The sequence below is a fragment of the Cyrtonyx montezumae genome, unplaced genomic scaffold (assembly GCF_038088225.1).
Source record: "Cyrtonyx montezumae isolate F1298 unplaced genomic scaffold, pur_monq_1.0 scaffold_1, whole genome shotgun sequence".
Classification (NCBI taxonomy): domain Eukaryota; kingdom Metazoa; phylum Chordata; class Aves; order Galliformes; family Odontophoridae; genus Cyrtonyx; species Cyrtonyx montezumae.
In genome coordinates, this window is record NW_027071825.1 from 21,109,642 (window position 1) to 21,133,362 (window position 23,721).

Sequence of the window (23,721 nt, forward strand, 5' to 3'; positions counted from 1 at the left end):
AAAAAAACAAGCAACACAATCAAAAGCAGATAGAAACACCATGACAGGTAAGAAATGCTTCCCTGACACATTAAGTCCAACAACTGCTGTGGTTTATTTTAGTAAGATTTTGTCAAGAAAAATAAGCACATGAAATCAAATGGATTTCAACAGTTGGTTTTTTTTTTCCTAAATACAACTGTGCAGTTGAGTATGGTTAGCATTACTGCATGTACTCCAAAGATGCAAAATCTGAGTTGCATACAAAGCTTTAGTTCTGTCCTATTTTAACTTTGGGATTTTGAATTTGCATTTGATTTTAACATGGAAGTGCTTCATAATCACGTATCAAATTTAGAAATTATAATTGAATTTAATCCATGTACCATTCAAGTGTAATAACTACACTGTGCTAGGGTACCTGTGAGACTCTGGTATACATCACTAAGATTTCCAGAAATAAATTTTTGCCCCAAATATAAAACAAAAATAGACTGAATATTAAATAAAATTTGTTAAGTAGGAGTTGATATTTCCCATAGCTGTGTTCTACTTAGTCCAACACTAAACAAATAAAATCAAAGTACTACCTTACATATCATAGATATCCAGCTAGTAGAAGATGCTGTATAACCTCTCAGTTGTCCTGCACAGTGGCTACAACTAGATGGCAGCTTTAATTCATGTATGAGACATAACTTGCTCAGTATAATTCTAAGACTGCACAGTCTATTTCGCAAATTAAAAAAAATAAATAAAAATACCATGTTTTAAGAATTAACATTGTTTTCTTGCCAACTGTAAATTGTTGTATTTTTACCTTTTTTTCCCCCTCTGATTTTACTTCTCAAACAATACATTCACTATATCTTTACGTGATGTCAAAGTCGCAGGAATAAAGTTTTTCAAAGAAACAAAGTAGTGACAGTCATCTGTTCTGCAGGATAAGCTACATTCACATGAACATAAACAGCTTTATCAAATATTTAAACATATCTTAAAGTTAATTTATATCTAGTAATAGCCATAAAAAAAATAAAAAAGGATGCACATGGTGGAACACAGCAGCACTGAACAAAAACTAGAGTGCTAGAAAAGGATTTTAAATCCCTGAAGTTTTAAAAATGAATGTTGTTCTCAAATATATTTACATGAAGATCCCAATTGAGTTATGTGAAACAAAATCATTTAGAAAATACAAGTTAATCTAAACCTCTCTGATCTGCTTGACTTACACCAGCTGACCTCATTAGGGGTTGTAGATGGTCCTGAAAAGATGATACGAATGTACTGTAATACTGTTTGACCTAAGTTGCCAACTCTAATTAGACTGTTCTGGCATTATTCTCCGATTTACATAAATTAATAATCACATTTTGTCAGAAGAGTTTTCTCCCATTCAGCTTTATCTTGGAGGCATTATTTTTAACATGATTAAATTATTAGTGACTTTAAGGCTAACAGTTATTTCATATCAATTAAAATTTTGACACACACTAACTTACCAGACTCATAAGAGGTGCAACACAAACAGTTGCATCAAATATAAAAGTGATAGGAACAATTACTAGTTTGCAGCTACGTCCTAGAGATACATCTCAGTGTAAAATATGATGCCAGTTGTTGAGTACCACCTCAGTAAAAGAAGTTTCCTTGGCAGAAAACCTGTACTGGAAGGAGTGTTTATGTTTACTCTTACATAGCATTAGTTAATGGATTTAAATGTTGGTTTGGGACGTCCTGATTCCTGTTTCTTTCTAGCTAACATTTTGATGCCTATGTTTCAAAAACAGCAGGAAGTTTGTTAATAGCTAATAAGTTAGACTTAATCAGCACCAGTTTATAAATGAACCAAAAAAGGTGTTACAATGGCATTACATACTTTTCATACTTAACCCTCTTGGCTCATATGCATCTCTCAGTTGTTCCATTACCAGTTCAACAACAGTATGTCTTCCGTCAGGATGATTAAGGTTTTCTCCTCCCAAGTTTTTTTGTTTTGTTTTTTTTTGTTAAATAAAACCAAATAAAAAAAATGAAATAAAAATGTAAAAGAGAAATCTTTGCAAGGAATAGGCCTTTCCCGTTGTTGAAAGCTTGCAGGCAGCACCTTAAACTAGGGTTAAGAAGCAATCCTGCTTTGACAACCTGAAACGTTTTTTTCCCCCTAATTCCGCTAGAGGGCACGCTTTAAAAAGTATGAATTTTTACCAATAGCAGGTTTGTAGCACCTTTTGTAACAGAGATCTGCTTCTGTACCTTGGTGATGAACTAGATCCATCTGTAGCAGAAACCTAGTAACTTGCAAATCTTCCACAGATCACGTGCATTTTACCATTAGATAAGTTGTTTAATTTACTTTTAGTTCTAAATATTATACTATTGTTTTCCAGATTCTGAATGTCTGTCTGTTAGCACAGCAATACAAGAAAAATTTCCAACCAGCAGAAACTTAAGTACTTGTATCATGTAGGATATATAACAGAAGAAAACAGAACTTAAGGAAGAAATATATTCTGTCAGGACTCCTTCCTTTGGCTACTTAAGAGATGGAAGTTCATATGTACAGAGTATTTTCACTGATTTTTTTTAATATATATATAGGATACAAATGAAGTTGTACCATAGCTGAAACTCAAGTGTGTGTTTATCATGTATTTAAAATATGTACGTAGGCTCTATTCTTTAAGTGCTTAATCTTTAGTAGAATGTACTAGACTTCATAAAACTACTGCATTAGCTAAACAAACATTTGTGAGCATACACAGTGCTTTTCAAGCTACAGTGCACACAGAAAGTCATTAAGTGATTCAGATTCTCAGCCAGTTTACCAACTCAATTTTTTCTTATATGATCACAATATTTGGTTATTCACAGAAACTGCTAACATAATGCCCCACGTTTCTATAATCGTACAATTTTATAGTTTTTTCCAAAAAAGCTTCAACAGACAGCAATTTCAGTAAGATGACATTGACACACAAACTGCTAGGTAGTTTTTGAAATGTGTTTTGCCACATTTAAGCTCTACTTGAATTATTATTTCAGTGAAGATCACCCCTACAAAACTGAGGGCAGGGTCTAAAGAGTTATAAAAAAAAAAAAAAAGTACCTTGCCATTTATTTGACATTAACTCAATTAAGTCAGGTTCCAAGAAAAACACATAAAATGATTGATGACTACCATGTATTACTGATATGGCAAAGTTAGAGCTTTACATCAGGGTCTATTATATGAGCTTTTTATACTGCCAAAAAAGGCTAAAGTTTCCGGGTTCATGACCATGTTTTTAATTAAGAACACAAGTTACAGCATTATGTAGAACCTTACATTTGTAAACTGTTCAAATTAGAGCTTACAACTACAACATTCTTTTAAAATGCAGGTTGTTCTCAAGCCTAAGCATTATCACAGAACTAACTCACCCTGCCAATATGAGATTCATGCAATTCAGAGCCAAAGACTGCTATTCTCTTGCTCTATCCAAATTGGAAAAGGTAAGTAAGGAGGATCCACCTTTTCGCCCCCAGTTGTTGCAATTGTAAACATTTTATGATTTTGCAATAATGCTTCCAGAACAAATGGAAACAGTGAAATCATTTCATGGTTGTAATACTAATTTAAAAGTTTTGTTTGATCTTTGTGAATTTTATCCTCATTTAAGAATGGAGTTTGAGTTCTGTCACTTTATGATACTATTCCAACAACCTTCTAGTTGCAGAAGTCGATGCAGTTTGATCAAGGAAAACGGAATATTTCTGGACAGCTAAACATTTAGAGCTAATAGGATGTTCCAAGAGGCTGTCAGGCCATAATGTAGAAAACATTTTAACATACTAAACACTTAATACATACACATCTCCTAGAATAATGCAGTTTGTATTCCAATTTGATTTAAAAAGTGGTGTAATTACAGATCCTGTTAGCATTTTCATGCATTTGAACGTACGTTATCATAACAGTTTGAGAGTATCAGTTCTCCTTGGTAGTACAGTCCTACTGATTGTAAGGACAGTAACACTACTTAAATGCTAGATGGACCCATATATAGCAGTGTATGCGTCGGCATTTTCAAGTTCCCAAACAGAGAGGCCATAAGGAGGTAAGCTGAGTTTGATTTGCTTAGGAATATATGACGCAAGGCTCATACAAGATACTATTGCTAAAACATTACAGAAAGCATAGATAGTACGTTGGGCTATCTGCTTAACTTGGAAATTCCAGGGTGAACCTCATTTTCACAGATGGTGATCTGACTGATCTACCTCCAATCTAGAAAACTTTCAGTATTACTTTCATGATCTTACAGGCCACATTCTGAGTTTCTTCTTGAGATTAAGACAAATACTATTCACGACAGCAATCTTCAAATACTCTTCCACTCTCCCTCCCCCACCTTCCCCATCTGCTATTAATCTAGGTATAACGTGAAAAAAATTGGAGTATATGTCCTAATACCTTAGAAAATCTGAGTTCATGTTAAAGTCATTTTTATTATGCAGAACTAACACAACTTCGTTTTCCTAACTGCACAGTAAGTGCCCTAGAATCTGGGTCTAACTTTGAAATTTAAAGAATTTTTGCTATTTACTGTGTAACATTGATGTGGTGTTGACACATGTTCATGTAATATTATGTAATGGAAAAAACTTTTTCCACACAAGTTTTTCCACAGGCCAGCTCCCAGTTTCTTAAATAAGAATGGATTTCTTTGTAAATTCAGCTTGTTTATACAAGACTGGTTGAAAAGAAGTTTTATCAGAATGAACACAATTGACTATCACCATACATACATGTTGACCAAAAGACACAAGCACCTTAGTAATATTTTTTTTCTTTGGACTTTGCCTAAAACAGAAGGAGGGCTTAGATCTTATTTAGCTGGTGTGTTGATTTGCACAAAACTGAGAGTCATGAAGCTAGACAGAGACTGTTACGAAGAGAAACAGCTTGCATTGGGAGACTTATTTTCATTTGTATTACCCCACTCGCTGCACCCATAAAGGTTGGCACCTGTGATTCCTACATTTTAGCACTACTCACCTCAGTGCTAATTGCAGAAAAAATAAGCTGCAACTAGCTGGAATCATGCACTGCCAGTTTACATAGGGTATCAAATGCCAACAGCTGAAAGACCTCCAATTCTAACCCAGCTTATGTCCTTGAAACACTACCATCTGCTGCAAATTTTATTTATCTTAAACATACTCCTGTAATGTATACAACTTGATTACAAAGGGGAACAACAATAGCTGAAGCTTCTTTTCCAGTATTTGGTACATACAGTTACTTCTGGACTGCTCTATGGACAGCAACCTATCTAATTCAACACAATGAATCCAGGACTTTTATCTCAGTTCTCTTTTTTGCTTTACACAAAAGAAACTGCAAGTAATTAGAAATATTATAGCTTCACCTGTATCTTTAATTTATTGTAAAAATACAAGGACGAACTTTTAGTTGGAGCTGAACAGATAATTAACTTCCTATCCAAAGCATACAGTGCTGAAATAGCAGTAGTTATCTTAAAAAGAATGTTTTCTTCACTGAAATTAAAATTGCTCCACTGTTGATACTGCTCACTCAATCCATCTTAATGATTGCAGGGAACACTACGTAGGTGATGTTGAAGCAGAACCTCCTCATGCAAGACTAGAGGCAATTAAAACCTTCAGTGAAAGTTTTCCTGATACAGTCAAACACAGAGTTATTTCTTATGAACATATAGCATGCATGTTCAGAAAGACTATGAAAGTCAGGTGAGCTGCCTTCAAGTAGCATTGAAAGACATGCAAAATTGACTTTTCAACCTAATGGACTGCAGAAGAAAGATACAGAAATCAGAGATGAAGACCATCTGCTATTACATCTGTAACTTCCATTTGTTTAAAAATAAATAAAACTTAACACCGAACTTAGCACTAGCATAAGGGAAAACAATAGTCCCTTTATTCAAGGGAGAAAAAGAAAACAAAATACACATTTCTAAACTTATAACTTAGTTCTTCATTTGTCATAGATAGGGAAAAAAAAAGAGGTAACCCTTCCTTTAGAAGGCTCTGAATAAGTAAACACCACAAGTCTCAAAGGAAGGATAAAAACTTTAAACGATCTTTTAAAACATGCAAGCTTGTGTATATTTCCATCATACAACACTCAGATTTTATATATAGTATATATAGCATAAGTATATACGCATTAGGTGAGCAGAAATCTATCTGGGATAGCTCAGCATATTTGGTGTGACACACACAAAGGCAGTTTGCTTTTTTCAACTTCAGTTAAGGGTAAAATATGTTGTCATCAGATCAGTACTAAAAACAAATGAAGCAGATCTGAATTAAACATAAGCATAAATAAGCATGTACATTTTGCTGAATTGAGATCTGTAGTTTGCAGTTCCAGATCAACAACAGAAATTGAATCTGTTCTTGCTAAAAAGCTAGAACAGAAGCAATTAAGAAAATAGTCCAAGATATCAAAGTATTTGAGAGGTGAAGTGATGATGATCCCAAATCACTTATATCAAGAAATGGACAAAAAAGAGGTTTCTGTGACTAATTTCAATCAGCTGTATTTCATATGGGCAACAGCTGGTATTTGTAAGAACTAACAATGCACTTGACTGTTCTCTGTAACAAGCCACCAAACCTCATTGCACTTACAATGTGTGTATCGCATTATGTCCTTGCACATTCCTTATAGCAACTCTTCATTGCCTGTAACAACATTTACAGCCTTCCCTGGCAGTTCCATATTGCTGTCTACATTGGAGGAGAATATTTTAAATCAAGATGGGCTGTACTTCTCTTTCAGCCATTGACAGTAACCAAAGCAGGGCTTCAAGATTAGCTTACAGATAGTGCTTTTTAATTGGCATCACAGTATTAACCATTTTGGACTATATCTATAAGTAGCAAAAAAGCAAAATTATGATAAAAACGTGAACCAGGCTCTAAACAAAATGCAAAGCCCAACTAAAAATTAAATACCAATACAGAGGAAGTGTGGCACATACCAAGAACTAACAAAATCAAAAGTGGAGATTTGTTACTACTCAGAAAAGTGACAATTCTGAACCTTCTGACTTGAGCCAAATCACAATTAGAAAGCAAAGGTTGAGGATAAAGCAAATAATGAATCTATTAATAACTATCTTAAAATGTTATCTACATGTACGCATTCTATAGAACTGAACATACACCATGGTCTTTTATTTATGCTCCTAGAAATGATCTATCCTTTTGCTTTGAGTGGTTATATCTCCTTTCTCATGAATTCCAAAAAAAAAAAGTCAGGGAAGTTGCTGCTGGGCATCACACATGGAAAAAAAAAACAACAAAGCACATCTCTGGCATTCTGACATATTTTTGGCTTCTACATCTGCCATATTCTCTGGAAGACCAATGAGTATGCAGGTAATAAAGAAAAAACATCAACACCAGATGCTTGAGTAAAAATTGCATTTCTCAAATCTATTTTAAGCCAGAATAAAGAAAAAGTCTGTAGTAAAAGAACAGAAGCAACATATGAACTTAATATAAAAGGAAAAATAAATGTACAAGCTCTTGTTTTAAAGTGAACCAAACAGTCTTCCAACACAAAGCAAAAGTATTTCTCAAAATACATCCTTTGCTCTAACGCACCCCTCCATTTCACAAAGCCAGAATCCTCTGCAAATTGCCCCCCCAAAAAATAGAAGAATAAACGCTATACCTCATTCATATGATCTGTGGATCATTACAGTTGCCTGTAAAATATTTAGTGGCATGAATTTAATGTAACATATGCCATGAAATGCATGTAATTTTAATATTGAAGTATTTGTTGTACAACAGATCTATCCTCCAATTCACATGAGTTCTCTTCAACTCCTATCTTCTACTTTGCAATAAATGAAAAGCATTCAAATATGAGGTAGAGCTACAAAATAAATCAGATTTTATCTCTGTGGCTTACACCAGTAAGCCCAATGGAATGCTATTCTAAATAAGTGTTCTTTGTACAATTAAGCTGCTGCTTTCTTCAATTTTGTCTGAAATACACTTGTTAGAAACACACTTTGCTATTTCAACCAGAACAGGCACATATTGTATCTGCATACACATATTTCTCACAGTAAAAACAAAAAAAAACAACAACAACAAAAAACTAACAGGAAAAAAAATAAAGCTTTGATCGAACTACACAGAAACAACAAATAACTAGCAAAAAAACAACTTCAACAAAATCAAGCTTTTTTTTTTCATCTGTGCAAGACAATAGTCCTCTTCTTTCCCTTGATCCCATTGAGATTTCAGTTCAATACTGCTGTTTGATCTAATGTTCCACCGAAGTAGCGTAAATCTCTGCAATGAACCTGAACCATGAAGGGCAGATTTAAACTCAAAGTCTAAACACAACAAAGTTATTAAAGATAATGAAGTATACAGTATTTTTTTTCCTATTGATTCAACAAGAGAAGCAAGTTTACCAGATGCTTTTGAAATTGCATTCTGAAAAAAAAAAAACACTATAAACTTATGTACCTGGACACATGCTTCTCTGGTTCTTCATCTAAACTATTGATTTTCCTCAGTTAAACTGGCATTTATACAGTGCTTTTAGTAATTATATTGTTCCAGAAATATAACGCAACTCAACCTGATATTGTAGCATCAAATAATTATCTTACACTTACAACGCAAGAACATTCTAACTACAATGATACTGAAGATTCTTGTATACTTTAAATAGAGTATTTAATTTAAGGAACAAAATATTTTTCTCCATTTATCCTCTGCACAAGCACCTCTAAATATCTCCTGTGGACAGGACAACATTGCCTGTTGGAGTTAATGGACATTATTGTAATTGGTGTGACATTTTTACTTCATAAACAGGGGAGACCTGTAAGGGAGTATTTTCCTTTTATGACTTTGTGACATTAGAGCACAAAGAAGAGATGATTATGACCATATAAAGGAGTACAAGATAATTTTTCCATTTAGGTTTATATGCTTACCTGACTAGCAAGCTGTACATAGACTCTAGACAGCTACAATAGCAGGCTGGACATAAGTTATTTTAATTGAAAAGTATGATAAACAACCCTAAGCTGAATAATACGTTAACTACAATTCTTTCTACTGCAGTAGACTAACATCTGCATATAGAAGAACAGACAGAATTTGCTTATTAGTAATTTGCTACATATACATATATTTGTAATAATGGGCCAGCACTTGATCTGCCTTCAAATTCAGGAATAATCTGCTGTTTCATAGAAAGCTTATTTAGCCAGTCAGACAGAATGTAGCAAACAGTTCAAAAGTCAGTAGAGCAGCTCACATGGCACAGGTTACATTAGGAGCCCAGAAACAGTGCAGTGTTGGAATGCAGGATACAGCCGGCTTTGGTACCCCATAACCAGCTGGAGATGTACCTGCAGCAAATAAGTGAATCTCAATACAGACAGAGTTGAGGAGGCCAGTTTCTGACATTGAGGTAGCACTTGGTATGAGTGTTGCTTGTGTGTTAACGACTGGTTGTCACAACTTGAGTCACTGGTGACACTTGGAACTTCAAGATTTTGAGTCCCTCATTGAGGAGGGAGAACTGCTAGTGAGAGATGTGATCTGTTTGAGAAAGTGCTTTAGAAGTGTCTGTGCCAGCCTGGTTAGGAATGAGCAGTGACTTAATGAGTTTCATTAGTTTATATTAGGCCAAGGAAGAGCAGAATATGCAACTTTCTACTGTAATGACATCACTGTAGTATATACTTCAGTTTGAAGACGCTTGTTCCAGACTATTTTTTGTCCTAAGCTGGTGTATTCTAATACAAGGCAACAACATTTGTTCATAACATAGTGAACTCAGAGTAAATAATAGTAAACCCCACCAAGTACTGAGATATTTCTGTAAAATTTTGAGGACCCTTTTACCTGAACAGAGCAACAGAGGTGATAATGAGTGATTATCACAAAGAGTGATTAATGGCAATAAGAGTTAGTTAAAATACTTCTAACTAGAAAATACTTCTTGACATCCTTTTCAACTCCACTTATATAAAGCTATAGGAATCAACAGGTGAAGCCATCAATGACAAACAGATGTTACAGTATACTGCAGTAGAATCTAAAGACACTTGGATGATTCACTGGCTAGAACAGACTTACATTTTGCCTATCAGAAAATCAGAGCATGGTTGGGTTTGAAAGCAACTTCTGGAAGTTCTCTTCCCAATGGCCTTTTCTCAAAGAGTGTCACATAGAATCAGTTGCCCAGGACCACATCCAGGCAGTTTTTGCTCCTCTCCAAGGAGGGACTCTACAATCTGTTTTGCTTCTCTGTCACCTTTACAGTAAAATGTTTCCAGTTTAATCCAACATATCAGTTTATGCCCATTTCTTCTTGGGCTAGTACTAGGCACCACTGAGAAGAACCTAGTTCCACCATCTTCTCATCTCTCTTCAAATACTTTTATTTTTACACAATAATGAAATCAGTATCAACCAACCCACCCACCGCCCTCCAAACCTTTTCTTGGAACTGTTTAGTTTGAGAACTCTCACCCTTTCCTCATGCTCCAATACTCTGATCATCTTAGTAATGTTTAGCTGGACACTCTTCAGAACATCCATGTCTCACTTGCTCTGGCGAGCACAGAACTATGCACTGTATTCCACACTTGGCCTCACCAGTGCTGAGGGGAGGATATCCCCTCCCTTGACCTACTGTCAACACTCGTCCTAACACCCAGGATTCTGTTAGCTGCTCATTGTTGGCCTATGTTCAACTCTGAGTCCACCAGGACCTCCACATCCCACCCTACAAAGCTGCCTCTGAGGCCGTTAGCTCCAAAAGCAAACCAGCATACACATGTGATGGATATGTCTCTATATTCCAAAACAAGACTTTTCTGTACTTTGAGGACACATTTTTTATACGTCTCAGAACTGAAAGCTTGACATCTCTCTCCTTAAAACAGGAAAAATCACTTCCAATCTCTAGTTTTACGAACTAACAACAGACGGAATAGGAAGCACATTGTTATGATTTCTCTATGTATGAGTTGTGATAAGAAAAATGAATAACTATTTATGCTCTTCTGCTTCTCTTCCTAAGAAGCATAAAAAGCAATAACTATCTGCACTAGTCTGTCTGATCTCTAAAATATGCATTGTCTAGAATATGGTTTCCTCTGTTCATAATTCACATTCCTAAGTAGACTTTCTGAACCTGAATGAGAGTCCACTGTCAACACCAAGAAATTTGGATCAGGGGTAAGAAGTGCTTTGCTTCAAACACAGTTGAAATGTCTCAATCTATGTTTAAGATGATTTGGTAAAATGTCGAACTGCAGATGTAATGATTGAAACAACATATGCATTTAACAAAAGCTTTCATCCTGAAAAGCAATAGGTACTGAACATATGCTACATATTTGTGGAAACTATATTCAGAGTAAAGCAATTTTTATACTCTTGGTCTTTTTCAAGGTAGCATCAAATTGGTATTATAATCCCTCCAAAAAGAGTAATTTTTTTTCATTTTTAATTTCCATACAGAAAGAACGGGAGAAGGGATCTAATTTAGCATTTATGTTTCGACTGCCCTTTGCTGCTGGAAGGGTTTTCAGTGTCAGTATGTTGGACACACTGCTGTACCAGGTACTGTGAATAACAATGTGCCTTCATTTAACATAGACATGCCACGTTATCACCCATTTTCTGTACTTATTCAATTACCCTGTTTCCTAACATAAACTATTAATGACCAGGAACAATCAAAGGTAAAAGGCCACAGAGCACATTCCATGTGCCAGTGCTACTTGCAGTCACCAACCCAAAACTCAGTGTCCTTGAACAAATTCTGTTTTAAGTATTATGGCACTGTGAAGCTTTCCACAGAAACAATGGATAGCTGTGATACAAACTGCATAAAATACAGATTATAGAGAGTGTTAACTGTTGAACAACACATTAAGTACTCACTGCTCATTCCAAAAAAAAAAAAAGCACCTCTAATCACAAAAATAAATATAAATATTTGTATGAATAATTTATCAGCAACCTTCACTTGCTGTTATAAGCTTTTATTACATCATTTTGTCCTGTGCTCTTGTCAACATGACCTCCACATGAGCCACTTTAAAACTGAAGAGCTAGTGGCAAGTTGTGCTCTAAGGATGAATAGACTGCTTTGAATTCTGCTCTTCTAAACCCAAGAGGTGGCAGTGAACAAATCTACCATAGTAGAGCACACATCCCTTTCTGATTCCAGCAGTTCAGTTGATAAAAAGAAGAAACTTTACGGTTTTCGCTTATCTAATGTCCATCCTTGGTCTCCTTAGCATGTATTTCTACACTTAGTTTTGTTAGTCCTCTGTAATTTCTATCATTCTACCAGACCACTTTCATTAAAACAACAAGCCTGATGTGAGGTAAAGCAGATTTTAACTTAAACGTTAGCTGGATCAGCGAAGAGACAGTTTCAATAAAAATTATAGCAGCCCTACCTTAGTATTTACCCACTACCCTATACTGCATCTCCACCTAACATAGAACAGCATTTCATAGGCACAGAAGATATTAGTTGTGAAAGTTTAATAACTACCTTCTAACGAGTTACTTCCATTGATAAACATCTTAGTTTCCAAGCTACCTCATCATGCCTTTGAATCTATGGACATACATACACACATCTAATTTTTCTGTCAGTATATTCAGCATGCATAAAGATATTACTATTTCTACAATGATAAAGATACTTAAAAATATTGACTTTCAACACAGATGTACAGTTTCTGTGGAAGTCACATACAGTGCATATGGTTATCTGCTTATCTACTCATTGAAGTTTCTTTTTTCCTCTTTCTTTTTATCTCTTCTGTTAAAAATCTTGCAGTCATTTGTGAAAGATTATATGATCTCTATCACAAGACTTCTCCTGGGACTTGATACAACACCAGGATCTGGGTTTCTTTGTTCAGTAAGTTTTTAAAAAGCATATTTACTATAATTATTATAAGGAACAGAAAATATTCCATATGGTCTGAAAAACACCTCTGCTTTCTTTGTAGAAGAGTTTCTTTTGTTGAAGACCAAGAAAGTCCATCTGTTTCCTTTCTCGGCAGGGGGGAAAGTAAACAACAGGAAATGAGGTGGAAAACATAGTTTTAGTTGTTTTCTAAACAAAAAAACAATCCTTCCCACCCCAAAAAACACAATACATACTACTCTAAAGCATAAAGTAACACAGGAAATACAGAAAGAACACAAGAAAAGTGAAACTTCATTTATTGTTATTGTCGTAAAAGATGTGTATGGCATTTTAAGTAGCCAATTTTACTAACCAAACAAGAGATGCTCCAAAAGTAATGTCTCCTATTTATTGTTTTGCTCACAATGTCAGAGACAGATAGTGCTATGGCAGTAGAGGCCGAACCTTCCCACCAGTATGGCATTACATTTTGTTGCCATGTGACAGATGGCAGCAGAGGGACAGTCTGACAAAACAGTGTCTGACATGGAAGTGCAGTTGAAGCTAAGATGTTCCACTGAATTCCTTCATGGGAAAAAATGGCACCTACTGACATTCTCTTAGGCTTGCTGAATGTCTACAGAGATCACACACTGGATGTCAACACAATGAGGCAGTGAGTGGTGGATTTCAGCAGTTGTGACAGCAACATGAATGACAGACCACATTCTAGACAGCCAGGCCAATTTTCACAAGCACAGCACACACACACTTGCTCATCATTGCTGAAAATAGAATAGCTAATACCTGTGACTGTTGAAAAACTGTTTTGTAGCTGAGAATTTGCTCTAATAATGTTATTGTGCTCTTTTTATCTGTTGTAGTTTTCATGAAAATAAATAGGCATTTTCACAGAACAACTGGCATTTATCAAAAACAGGAAACTACCTGTATGTAAATCTTGACTAGTATTTGTTCCTAATGCTATTCTACTACTGTGTCCACCATAGGTAATGGAAGGCAAAATTTAAATCCACATAAATAAGCATCTACACACATACCTAAACGGAAGTCATTTAGAATATTTCAGAGAAGTTCAAAAATCATATAATTCACATGTCAATATTCTCCATGCAGAGTTAAATATATTTAAGTGGGTTACCCTACTCAACTTTGTTTCCTCCCACAGCCAGGAAGTGCTAAGGGATTTGATTTAGTAGTTGGGTAGGGATAGTGATAGGAGGATGGTTGGACTAGATGATCTTGTAGGTCCTTTCCAACCTTATGAACCTATGAACCTAGGAACAAAGGCAGCAGAGATGCAAAAGCAGTTGACTCCTTTGTAGGTTGTCAGTCTCAAAAATGATATCATTTGCTGTAATTAATAATGCTTGAAGAAGCTAACATATTTTGAAATAAAGCTTGTGCATGCTACGAGTTACTTGAAAAATTAATTTAAGAATTCATTCTTACGCATTTACATTTAGCACATTGCCTTTTTTTACTTCTCCCAAATACTTTGCCTGCAGTATAAGGAACAGGTATCTGGCAGCATTCAAAATAGTTGCTTGTTCTTCAGTGTATCACCAGGTTCTTACTACTGCTAATACTCAACTTGTTCTTTAACATTTTACCCAGATATATGAAAACAGATTTTAAAACAAAGACAGAAGACGTTCCTTCAGACTGAACCATTTGCACTGCAGTGTCTCCCAAACAGAGAACTAGGGAAGTGTCAACAAACTCGAGAAATTTCAGGTTTACTGTGGATTGAAGGTGCAATACTACAATCTGACCATTATCAGCTAGCACTTAGTTTCTAAACAATTTCAAGACTAGTATAATGAACAAGAAGTAAGCCCTCATGAGTTTAAGTTTTCTTCCTATTATTATTTATTCAGATGAAAATCACAGAAGAGGATTTATGGATTAGGACATATGCCAGACTATATCAGAAACTTTGTTCTTCTACAGGAGACATTCCAATTGGAGTCTACAGGACAGAATCCCAAAAGCTTACAACATCTGAAGTATGTCAGTTTACTTTACTCTTTGAATTTGGTTACCTCTTATTTGAAAAGAATACTGGGGACGCCATGTCTGCAAATGCACTTAATTTCAACCCACTGAAGGTCACCCTCTGCTGACACATACAGAGTCAAATTAACACAAGGCCCCATCTACTTACAGATTAGAATTCCTTTGCTTAGCTACAAAGAAGTGGCTGACAAAGAATAGCTCAAGCACAGGTAGGACAGGCTCTGAAATCTCTAGTACGACCCTGTATGCAGTGACAACAGCACTACCAGTAAAATGATCAACAAGTGTGGGAAGCCTCTAAGATTATTTTTTAGCACTGATCAAGTCAAAAGAATATTGCTTTCAGATTTCACTCTAATATGAAAAAAAATTAGAACTTTGATGTATAAAGTAAACTTATCTGAAATGCTACTGATTGCTTTGAGCATATTAACTCTTGCTGTTCTTAGGAATCCTAAGAACTAAGCAATCACCATTTTAAATTCATATTTACATTATGCTTAAAAAAAAAAAACTACAAAACCACAATAAACCACTAATACTCAACACATCAAAATCAGTCACAGAATCATAAGAATGGCTTGGGGTGGAAGGAACCTTAAGGCTCACGCAGTTCCAACCCCCTGCCATGGTCAGGGTTGCCACCCACTAGTTCAGGCTGTACAGGGCTCCAGCCAACCCAATCTTAAACACCTCCAGTTATGGTAGATTCACAGCTTCTCCAGGCAGCCTGTGCCAGTGTCTCACTATCCTCCGATTGAAGAATTACATCATAAAATCTAATCTCAATCTCCTCTTGTCTTATCACTATTTTACCCTGTAACAAGTCCATCTCTCTCATTTTTAAGCTCCCTTCAAGTACTAGAAGGCCTTGAAGAGGCCTCCCTGGAACCTTTCCTTCTCTAAGCTAAAAAAAAGCCCAGCTCCCTCATGAGAAACTGGATAATAGAATCTTTCTGATACTAGAGACAGTGTAGTATTTCAATGACAGTAAAAGACGTTTTAAATATCACAATAACAACTCATTAACAGTAGTTTCAAAAACATAGCTGAAAGTATTAGCTAAATCTTATGCTGAAGTTAAAACAACTTGGAGAGAGCTTTTGAAGTGTTTTCCCTTATATTCCTTGTTTTCTTTTTGTATGTTACAGCTACGTATGTAGTCCATCTACTTCAGTTACTAGGTGATGTGAAAAAAAGCGTTTAATACTAGATTTTGATGGTTTTAAACTTTTTTTCTTACTCTCTTGGTGAAAGAGCAGCATAACTTTATATTCTAAAGGTAGAAACTTCAGATTACTTCATTTGCAAGAGGTACCCTCAATCACATTGGTAACAGGCAACTTTAGTCTTTCATCTTAAGGAAACACTCAAAACAGTACACTTGATGTTGAATTACTTCTTAATGAATTCACAATATATAGTTAAACAGTAGTTTAGATAGTTTCAAGTTATATAACAAATTTCTAAAAAAAAAAAGATGCTGAAATGCACTACTGAAAAGAAAACATATTACTCCACTTCCTTTTTTAATACGCTCATTCTCTTACCACTTTTCTTTCAAGTCTCAAATCTCTATCAGTGTAGAAGAATGGGAAGACACTAAAGACACCAGAGAACAGGTTAATTACCGTGTTAATCATCGTAACTCAACATCTAGTGATCAGTCCGATCATCCCTTGTTACGACGGAAGAGCATGCAGTGGGCAAGACGGCTGAGCCGAAGAGTACCGAGGCACTCTGGTAAAACAGCTGAGAGGATAAGCCAGCAGCGAATGAACCTTTACAGGAGGTCAGAAAGACAGGAACTTGCTGAACTTGTGAAAAACAGAATGAAACATCTGGGCCTTTCTCCAGCAGGATACGGTATGATTACTGCCAAACTTTAATAAAAATACTAGTGTTATGCAAAAAAGCCTTATTTTTATGGATTCCATTAACTAATTGGTTGAAATACAAAGACAACAGCTGTGAAATTCACTTCTAAGTCAGGATGGGGAGTCATTTGTATGCGGGAGGATAAATTTTAACCAGGTGTTTAAAATGAATGTAGAAGTGTCACAGAAGTCATTTTATGAAGCATCTTTATAGGCTGCTTCTATAAAGCAAGTCCTTTTCTAGCAACAGAGAGACTTAAAAACCCACAATACTGACAAGAATTCTGTAACACCCTTTTAAAACATGCAATGCAACCGTGTGGGATGGCCCTTGGCTATCTCGGCTTCGTAGTGAGCTGTGTGGAAATTCTCAGCACTGTGGGTACTATTTTTCCAAGAAAAACTAAGAACTTATAAATATCAACTTTTCCAACTGCATAGTAGGTTCACTACAAAACTTAGTGCTTTCTTGTTATAATAACCATACTCCATTTCCACTCAAAACACAAAACATCGTTTTACAAATACATTCTTTTTTTTTGAAACAATTATATTTGAACATGACCAGTGCCTAAGGTATCTATTAGATAAAGGTAAACATCATTTCCTAAAATAAATAAATATTATTCTTGGTTTATTTTAACAACACATTCTTAATGTAATGTCAAGACATCCTGTAACACCAATGTCAGCTTACTACCCCAGCAGTTCTTACAGTTGCTATGTACACATTTTTGCTGTGAGAGAATTCTACTATCGAATATATGGCTGTAATTTTCCTCAATCATACAATTACATACAGGCTTTTTATTCCATGCTCCAACTGGATAGTTATTACTCTTGCTTTATTTGCGAACACTATGACTCTCTGCAGGAGGAATCAGGGCTATGTATTTTGCAGAACTGACAAAGGCCACAGTAGCATTCAGTCAACCAGAAGAAATTTTGATAACTTGATTCAAGTTTATATTAGTCACGAGAGAATTAGATTTTACACATTAAATCAGTTGCGAACCTGGACTATCACATTCCCACTGCTATCTTTCTGCCTCCCTCATATTTATTATGAAATTCCATGAGCCTTTCAGCTCGACCTTACAGCTAGATCACTACCTGCTCATCCCTTTAAGTATGAAGCATACGATAGAAACCTCTTACTTTTTGTTCTTCCAAACTGGCAGAAATCAATCCTTCCAGTTGTCTTTCTGCCTAAGTTAAACACATTCCTCAATACTATCTCTCTGCCTAAGAGTGGGAGTCACTGAAAAAAAGAAAAATAAGCTCCACACCTGCTTACAAATCTTCATGTATGGGAGGAATAAACCATTTTTACATCTTTGACTTTAAAAAAAACCCCACTGATAACGTAACCTCCAAGACCTTCAATTCCAAATTCAATTAACTGTGAACTCACTTAGTCCATTTGAAGCACAACACTTGTTTGGCCATGCAAGCCTTTAGCAAAAGCATGTGTTTGTATAACTTGTTAAATATTTTGTATCAGTTTTACCTTACAGCAGTAAATTGCACTGTAAAAGATCACTTCACCTATGTAATAGCACCTGGATTCAGATTCTAATTATTCTCCAGACAGAAGTACTTATGACAGTACAAAATGTGATACAGGCACAAAGAAAAATTACGCATACTAGAAAACAGTCATTTTCAACCTAGAGAGCATTTCAAACAGTTCATTACTGAGATTAAGGAATTACACTGAAACTAGAACTGGGTTGTTCTCTTCCACATGATTTTTAATTTTCACTTACAAATTAGTACAAGATGTTTATCTATTTTAGATTTATTAGTCTCACTGTGACACACTCGAGTGATCAGGCACTGGAATGGCCTGCCTAGGGAGGTGGTTGAAGCTCCATCCCTAGCGCTGTTCAAGAAGCATTTAGATGAGGTGCTAAGGGATTTGATTTAGTAGCTCAGTGGGTAGGGATGGTGACAGGAGGATGGCTGGACTATATGACCTTGTAGGTCCTTTCCAACCTAATGTATCTATGAATCCTCAGAAAAGTATTCAGAGTGAACTACACAAAAGACAGTGGTAGCTATAAGTATGGTGAGACTTAATTCTGCAAAACTATCTAAAAAAAAAAAAAGAAATACCAATTGTGTTTTCTGCATCTTTCACATTTCTTTTTATCACTTGTGTCAATGAGTAAAAAATGCTAATTTCAACTTCGTATGTAGAGAAAGTGAAAAAAGGCCACATACAGACTAAATTTATAAATGGATTAGAATTTCATACATTTGCATTTAGCCTTGGCTACTTCGTACTTTAACATAAGCCACATAACACACTGTCTGAAGTAAAATAGAGTTGTATTAAGAATTGCTCTAACCAGAAAAGAACGCAAAAGAATGTATTTCAGAACATTCAGAAAGAAAACATGTTTGAAGAGCTAATAACTCAAAAAATGATACATCAGATAGTTCTAGTTGTTTGGTATTACCTCAGCACCTGATTTTTTATTTTTTGAGAACTCTGAGCCAAAAGTGATTATCTTTCAAATGAGGTTGTTACAAATTATAATGATTTGTTTTTAAATCTAATTTGGCGTTTGTATCTTTGTTCTCTAGATGAAATGAATGATCATCAGAACAACCTTTCTTACATCTTGATCAATCCTTCTCCAGATACAAGATTAGAACTGAATGATATAGTGTAAGTTAAAGAAAAAAAATAAAAATCTCAAGGACAGCAAAGTTTATTTTACATTCCAAATGAGGCAGAGGGGACACATTCCCATGCACCTGCAAAATATTTAAGATGGAGACTTACTTAAATAGACATCTGAATGTACATGTATGCATCAGTCTTTTATATATGAGAATACATATTTTGTCATCTACTTCATTTTCTCTTATCTTATTCTGTGTACATATAAAAACTAACCAAGTACACCAGATAGCTTCACAGAATTAATAAACCTGCTAATAATTTAGCTATCCAGTTTTAACAGGAAGATCAACCTTACAAATCACTACTTTCCAACGGGATTTTGTATCATGGCAAAAAAAACAAACAAACGGTTCTCTCTCATACAGTATTGTTGCTTAAGAATATTCAAACACAAATAGCAGGACCTAAAATGTAGAAATATTCCCTTCTCTCCCCCCTCCTCCCCCCTTTGCAAGGGATTTTGAAGATTACACAAGAAGAAACAGTGAACCCAAAGTCTGAACTACTCACAAATTTTCTAAAATTAACTGCCATTCTCTTATCCTTAAGTCCAGTGTGATTGCTGTGTTCAGGTCCAATAACATCTGTCTGCAGATTCTTTTGTCTCTCCCTACTATAATAACACATCCCATGTGCTCCAGTGAGTCTGTTGAAGGTTCTCCAACATCAGTGTTGATTCATTTCACTTACCACTCGTAAGCAAGAAAACAATTTGAACTATTAACCTTGATATTAAAAACAAGAATACATTGCTTTGTAGGACTCTGGTATATGAAAAACATAGCACAAAAAACTTCTATCAAACAATAAAAACAGTTCTCAAATGTATTGAAATCATTTGGAACATTATTTTCCACTATTATCAAACTCCACAGTATGAAGAATACTAATATTTAACCTATAAATGCAAATTCTGCTACTAGTCTGGCTGGGTGACCTAAGTGCCCATTTTTCTTTTTCCTCCTTTGCAAAAAGCAGGATATTCAGCAAACCAACAGTGCATAATTTGCCAGTGACACTGCATTTGCTATGTTGTTTTATTTCTATTTCTTATTTCATCTATTTTTTATTTCATGTTTCTACCTACACAACTGTAGCCAGTACATGTTTGTATTTTCACCTAGCTTGATACATGTTCACTTCCTAACACTTGAGAGTTGGCATCATCTCACTCTGCAGTTCTCTTGACTAGGCAGTCAGCACACCATCACTAAAGGGGGAATTACTAGTAGAGAAACTAAACAAATTGTTCTTTCTACAGTGTTTTTTTTCCACTCAGAAATTCCAGAGCAATTAAAAAGCATATTAGATAATATACAGGCTCGAACTACCATGTGAGGAAATTGGCTCCACATTTCCAGATAATCTGCGCTCAAGGCTGCATTTGCAGCAGTTAGATCTACCTGAAATCTTTCTCAAGAGTAAGGATCTATCCTGAGTGTATCAGCGTATACCAAGTTTATCAACAGTATACTTTTTACTTGTTGAGCATAGTTAAAAGCATGTCCCTAGTTTCCATACAAAATTGCAGAATTAACTCCAATTTAAGTTTTAATTCTCCCCTTCTTCAAAGCCTAAAAAATAAAGCAAATGCATAAATACATAGTTACTGGCAAACTGCTGTGCTCAGTGACCATAGTGGATGCCCAGGAAAAGAGCCAATGCATCTAAAAGATCAAAAGGTCTCAGTCAAAATTAAGGTTTAACTGTGCCTATTACATACAGATGATGCCTAGGTAAGACACAGTATGAAACTACTATTCTCAGTAGACAAATTGTCCAAATTATCCTACAGAAACTAGATTGTCTGGTTTTTCAGATCTTTTCAACAACATCACAACAGTATGCTTACTAGTCCTTGCTTGTGCCAGGTCTTTTTAATAAGAATTCTATTTTCTTTTTATAGATACTTGATCCGACCTGATCCATTGGCTTATGTTCCAAACACAGCATCCAGCCCAAAAGACAGCTTCTGCAATACAGTGGGACAAGATACCAGAGAGGAAACACAACTTTGATACGTAATTCAACAAAATTAACTATTTTATACATATAGTTCCACCAACCATTTTGAAAACTAACTGGTACATTTTATTCAGTTTTTGGAAACAAAGTGACAGTGGGTAAGTCACAAATTTTAGAAACATGGTCTCTAGAAACTAATCCTAATGATTGTCAAGGTTGTAGCCTGTTCAACATCGCAGTTGAACTTCAGTTTAGCAGTATTATGAAAACAGTTACGATCTAACCAATATGAAGAAATGATTTAAAAAGGAACATATTTAAACACGTTTCACTCAGAAGTTTCTAAGTATATTTATCAAGGTGGCAGCATGTCAGTGAATAAGCTCCTGACATACATAATAAAAGATTATCTGATGCCCATCAAGGGATCATGTATAATGTGTAGCGGGAAATATGTCAAAATCTAAAGTTGCCAAAGAGGCTGTTAGCGCCAAGAAGCCAACCTCTGAGATAGTTTTCAAGCTTATCTTGTCATCCATTTATATTTGGACAGCCTTATTTCTCCTCCATTATGGCCTCTAGGACTTGAATGTTCGCTCCATGAGTTTACAGATGACACAGCTTAGTCACACTTGAAGAGGTTAAGAACTGAGGCACATCTACTGAAAAACTAGCTCAGAGAAGCCCAATATCTCAAACAGGTATTTCAAAAGAAACATTCTGTAGAGAATATGAAGCAGAACTTTTGAAGGTTTATTTATGTAAAAACAGCCCCCCATATTTGCAAAAATCTGGTAAGACAATACATGAAGCTACAAACAATGGTAGCTCAGATGGAAAATGAACCATTTTACATGAATTGTAAGTCATAGAATGGCTTGGTTAAAAAGGACCTTACTAATTAAGCTCCAACCTACCTGCCATAAGCAAGGTTGTCATCCACTAGCTCGAGTGGGTCAATGAGAATACTCAATGGATGATGTCAAAGCAAGCATCTCTTTAGAGAGCAGCTACTACCACAGTGGGGTCCTTCCCACCCCCATGGCAATGCCAGAACTCCAACTGTCTAAACTATGAACATATCCAGCCATTCACATTACCCAAATATGATGCGTGTTCATATGAAGTTACATATCACAATGAAAATGAGAGAAGTTTATAACCTGTTCCATAAAATGAATAGAACACTACATTACAATAAAAGGCATAATGGATTTGAAGGCTCAGTTTTGGCACTGAGTACACAAGAAAGCATCTACAGCGTATGAAGCACCTGAAGCCACTACAGAATCTCCAGTCTACATATTCAAGAATCCCACAAATTTTGGATGAGACTTTTACAGAATTAAAGATGGTTGTATGTGACCTTCAGAAATCGCACTCTTGTTTGCCATGTGTCAGAAAAGAACGTTGTTAAGGTTCAGACATCCTACAACAGCAATCAATATAGGACATTAGGAAAAAAAAGAAACGTGGACTAAAGTGGCAAAACTGATAATTCTTTGAATTCCCTTGATGTAATCTGTATACAAAGAAATCCACTCAAAAACATTTATATTCGTTTTATTATTTGAAAAAAAGAAAGCCATCAGATATTGTTCTGAAAAATAAAATGCCAAGCTGCCTGAAGAACATGCAAGCATGCTTATCAGCATTGCAAGGATGTTCAAAATCACATCACACTCCTATTAGGAATAACACAAGGACTGCTATTATTCCTTCTCTTTCTCTTAATTCTTTCGAAACTTAACTGTTCTACTTAAATACAAGAAGTTAGAGGTCTTCAAGCAGACCAAAGTCATCAGAAAATCTGCACACAAAGACAAGAACTCAATTTTTAAGAGGGGAAAAAGGTAGCTGAAAAGTGGAGTTTATCAGCTTTTTATTTTTGTATTGAAATATTGAAGTAGCAACAGGGTTCAGAATAGTATCAGTGACTGTGCATGGAGACCAGTGTTTTTCCACACACTAATCATTTGTCAAATTATTAAGTTTTGAAGACAAAGTATTTTGAATGCTTTCCCTGTGCACTCTGGGGAAGAGGGATGTAGCAATTGAAAAAGTTGCTTAGACCATCTCTTAGAATCTTATCCAAGTCTCCTCATAGGAACTATCACATAGAAGCAATTGTCTGTAGCATGAATAGCCTTCTATTTTTAATACCTTCAAGGAGAAGACCATTCCAGTTGTATACTGCCAAA

At 35.4% G+C, this 23,721-nt stretch overlaps 2 protein-coding genes across 4 annotated transcripts in view; one reads left to right on the top strand and one right to left on the bottom strand.

Moving 5' to 3' along the window:
- The window catches only part of KCNT2 (potassium sodium-activated channel subfamily T member 2), a 115,437-nt gene extending 92,592 nt beyond the window's left edge, over positions 1 to 22,845 (top strand). The window contains exons 24-30 of the mRNA XM_065743118.1: positions 3,366 to 3,477; positions 11,530 to 11,631; positions 12,869 to 12,952; positions 14,845 to 14,973; positions 16,549 to 16,849; positions 19,453 to 19,537; positions 21,462 to 22,845. Of these exons, the coding sequence (XP_065599190.1) occupies positions 3,366 to 3,477; positions 11,530 to 11,631; positions 12,869 to 12,952; positions 14,845 to 14,973; positions 16,549 to 16,849; positions 19,453 to 19,537; positions 21,462 to 21,573 (925 nt within the window). The 3' untranslated portion in view covers positions 21,574 to 22,845. The remainder of the gene's footprint in view (positions 1 to 3,365; positions 3,478 to 11,529; positions 11,632 to 12,868; positions 12,953 to 14,844; positions 14,974 to 16,548; positions 16,850 to 19,452; positions 19,538 to 21,461) is intronic.
- CFH (complement factor H) overlaps positions 1 to 23,721 on the bottom strand; it is a 210,504-nt gene that overhangs the window by 136,757 nt on the left and 50,026 nt on the right. The gene's annotated exons all lie outside the window — the stretch shown is intronic.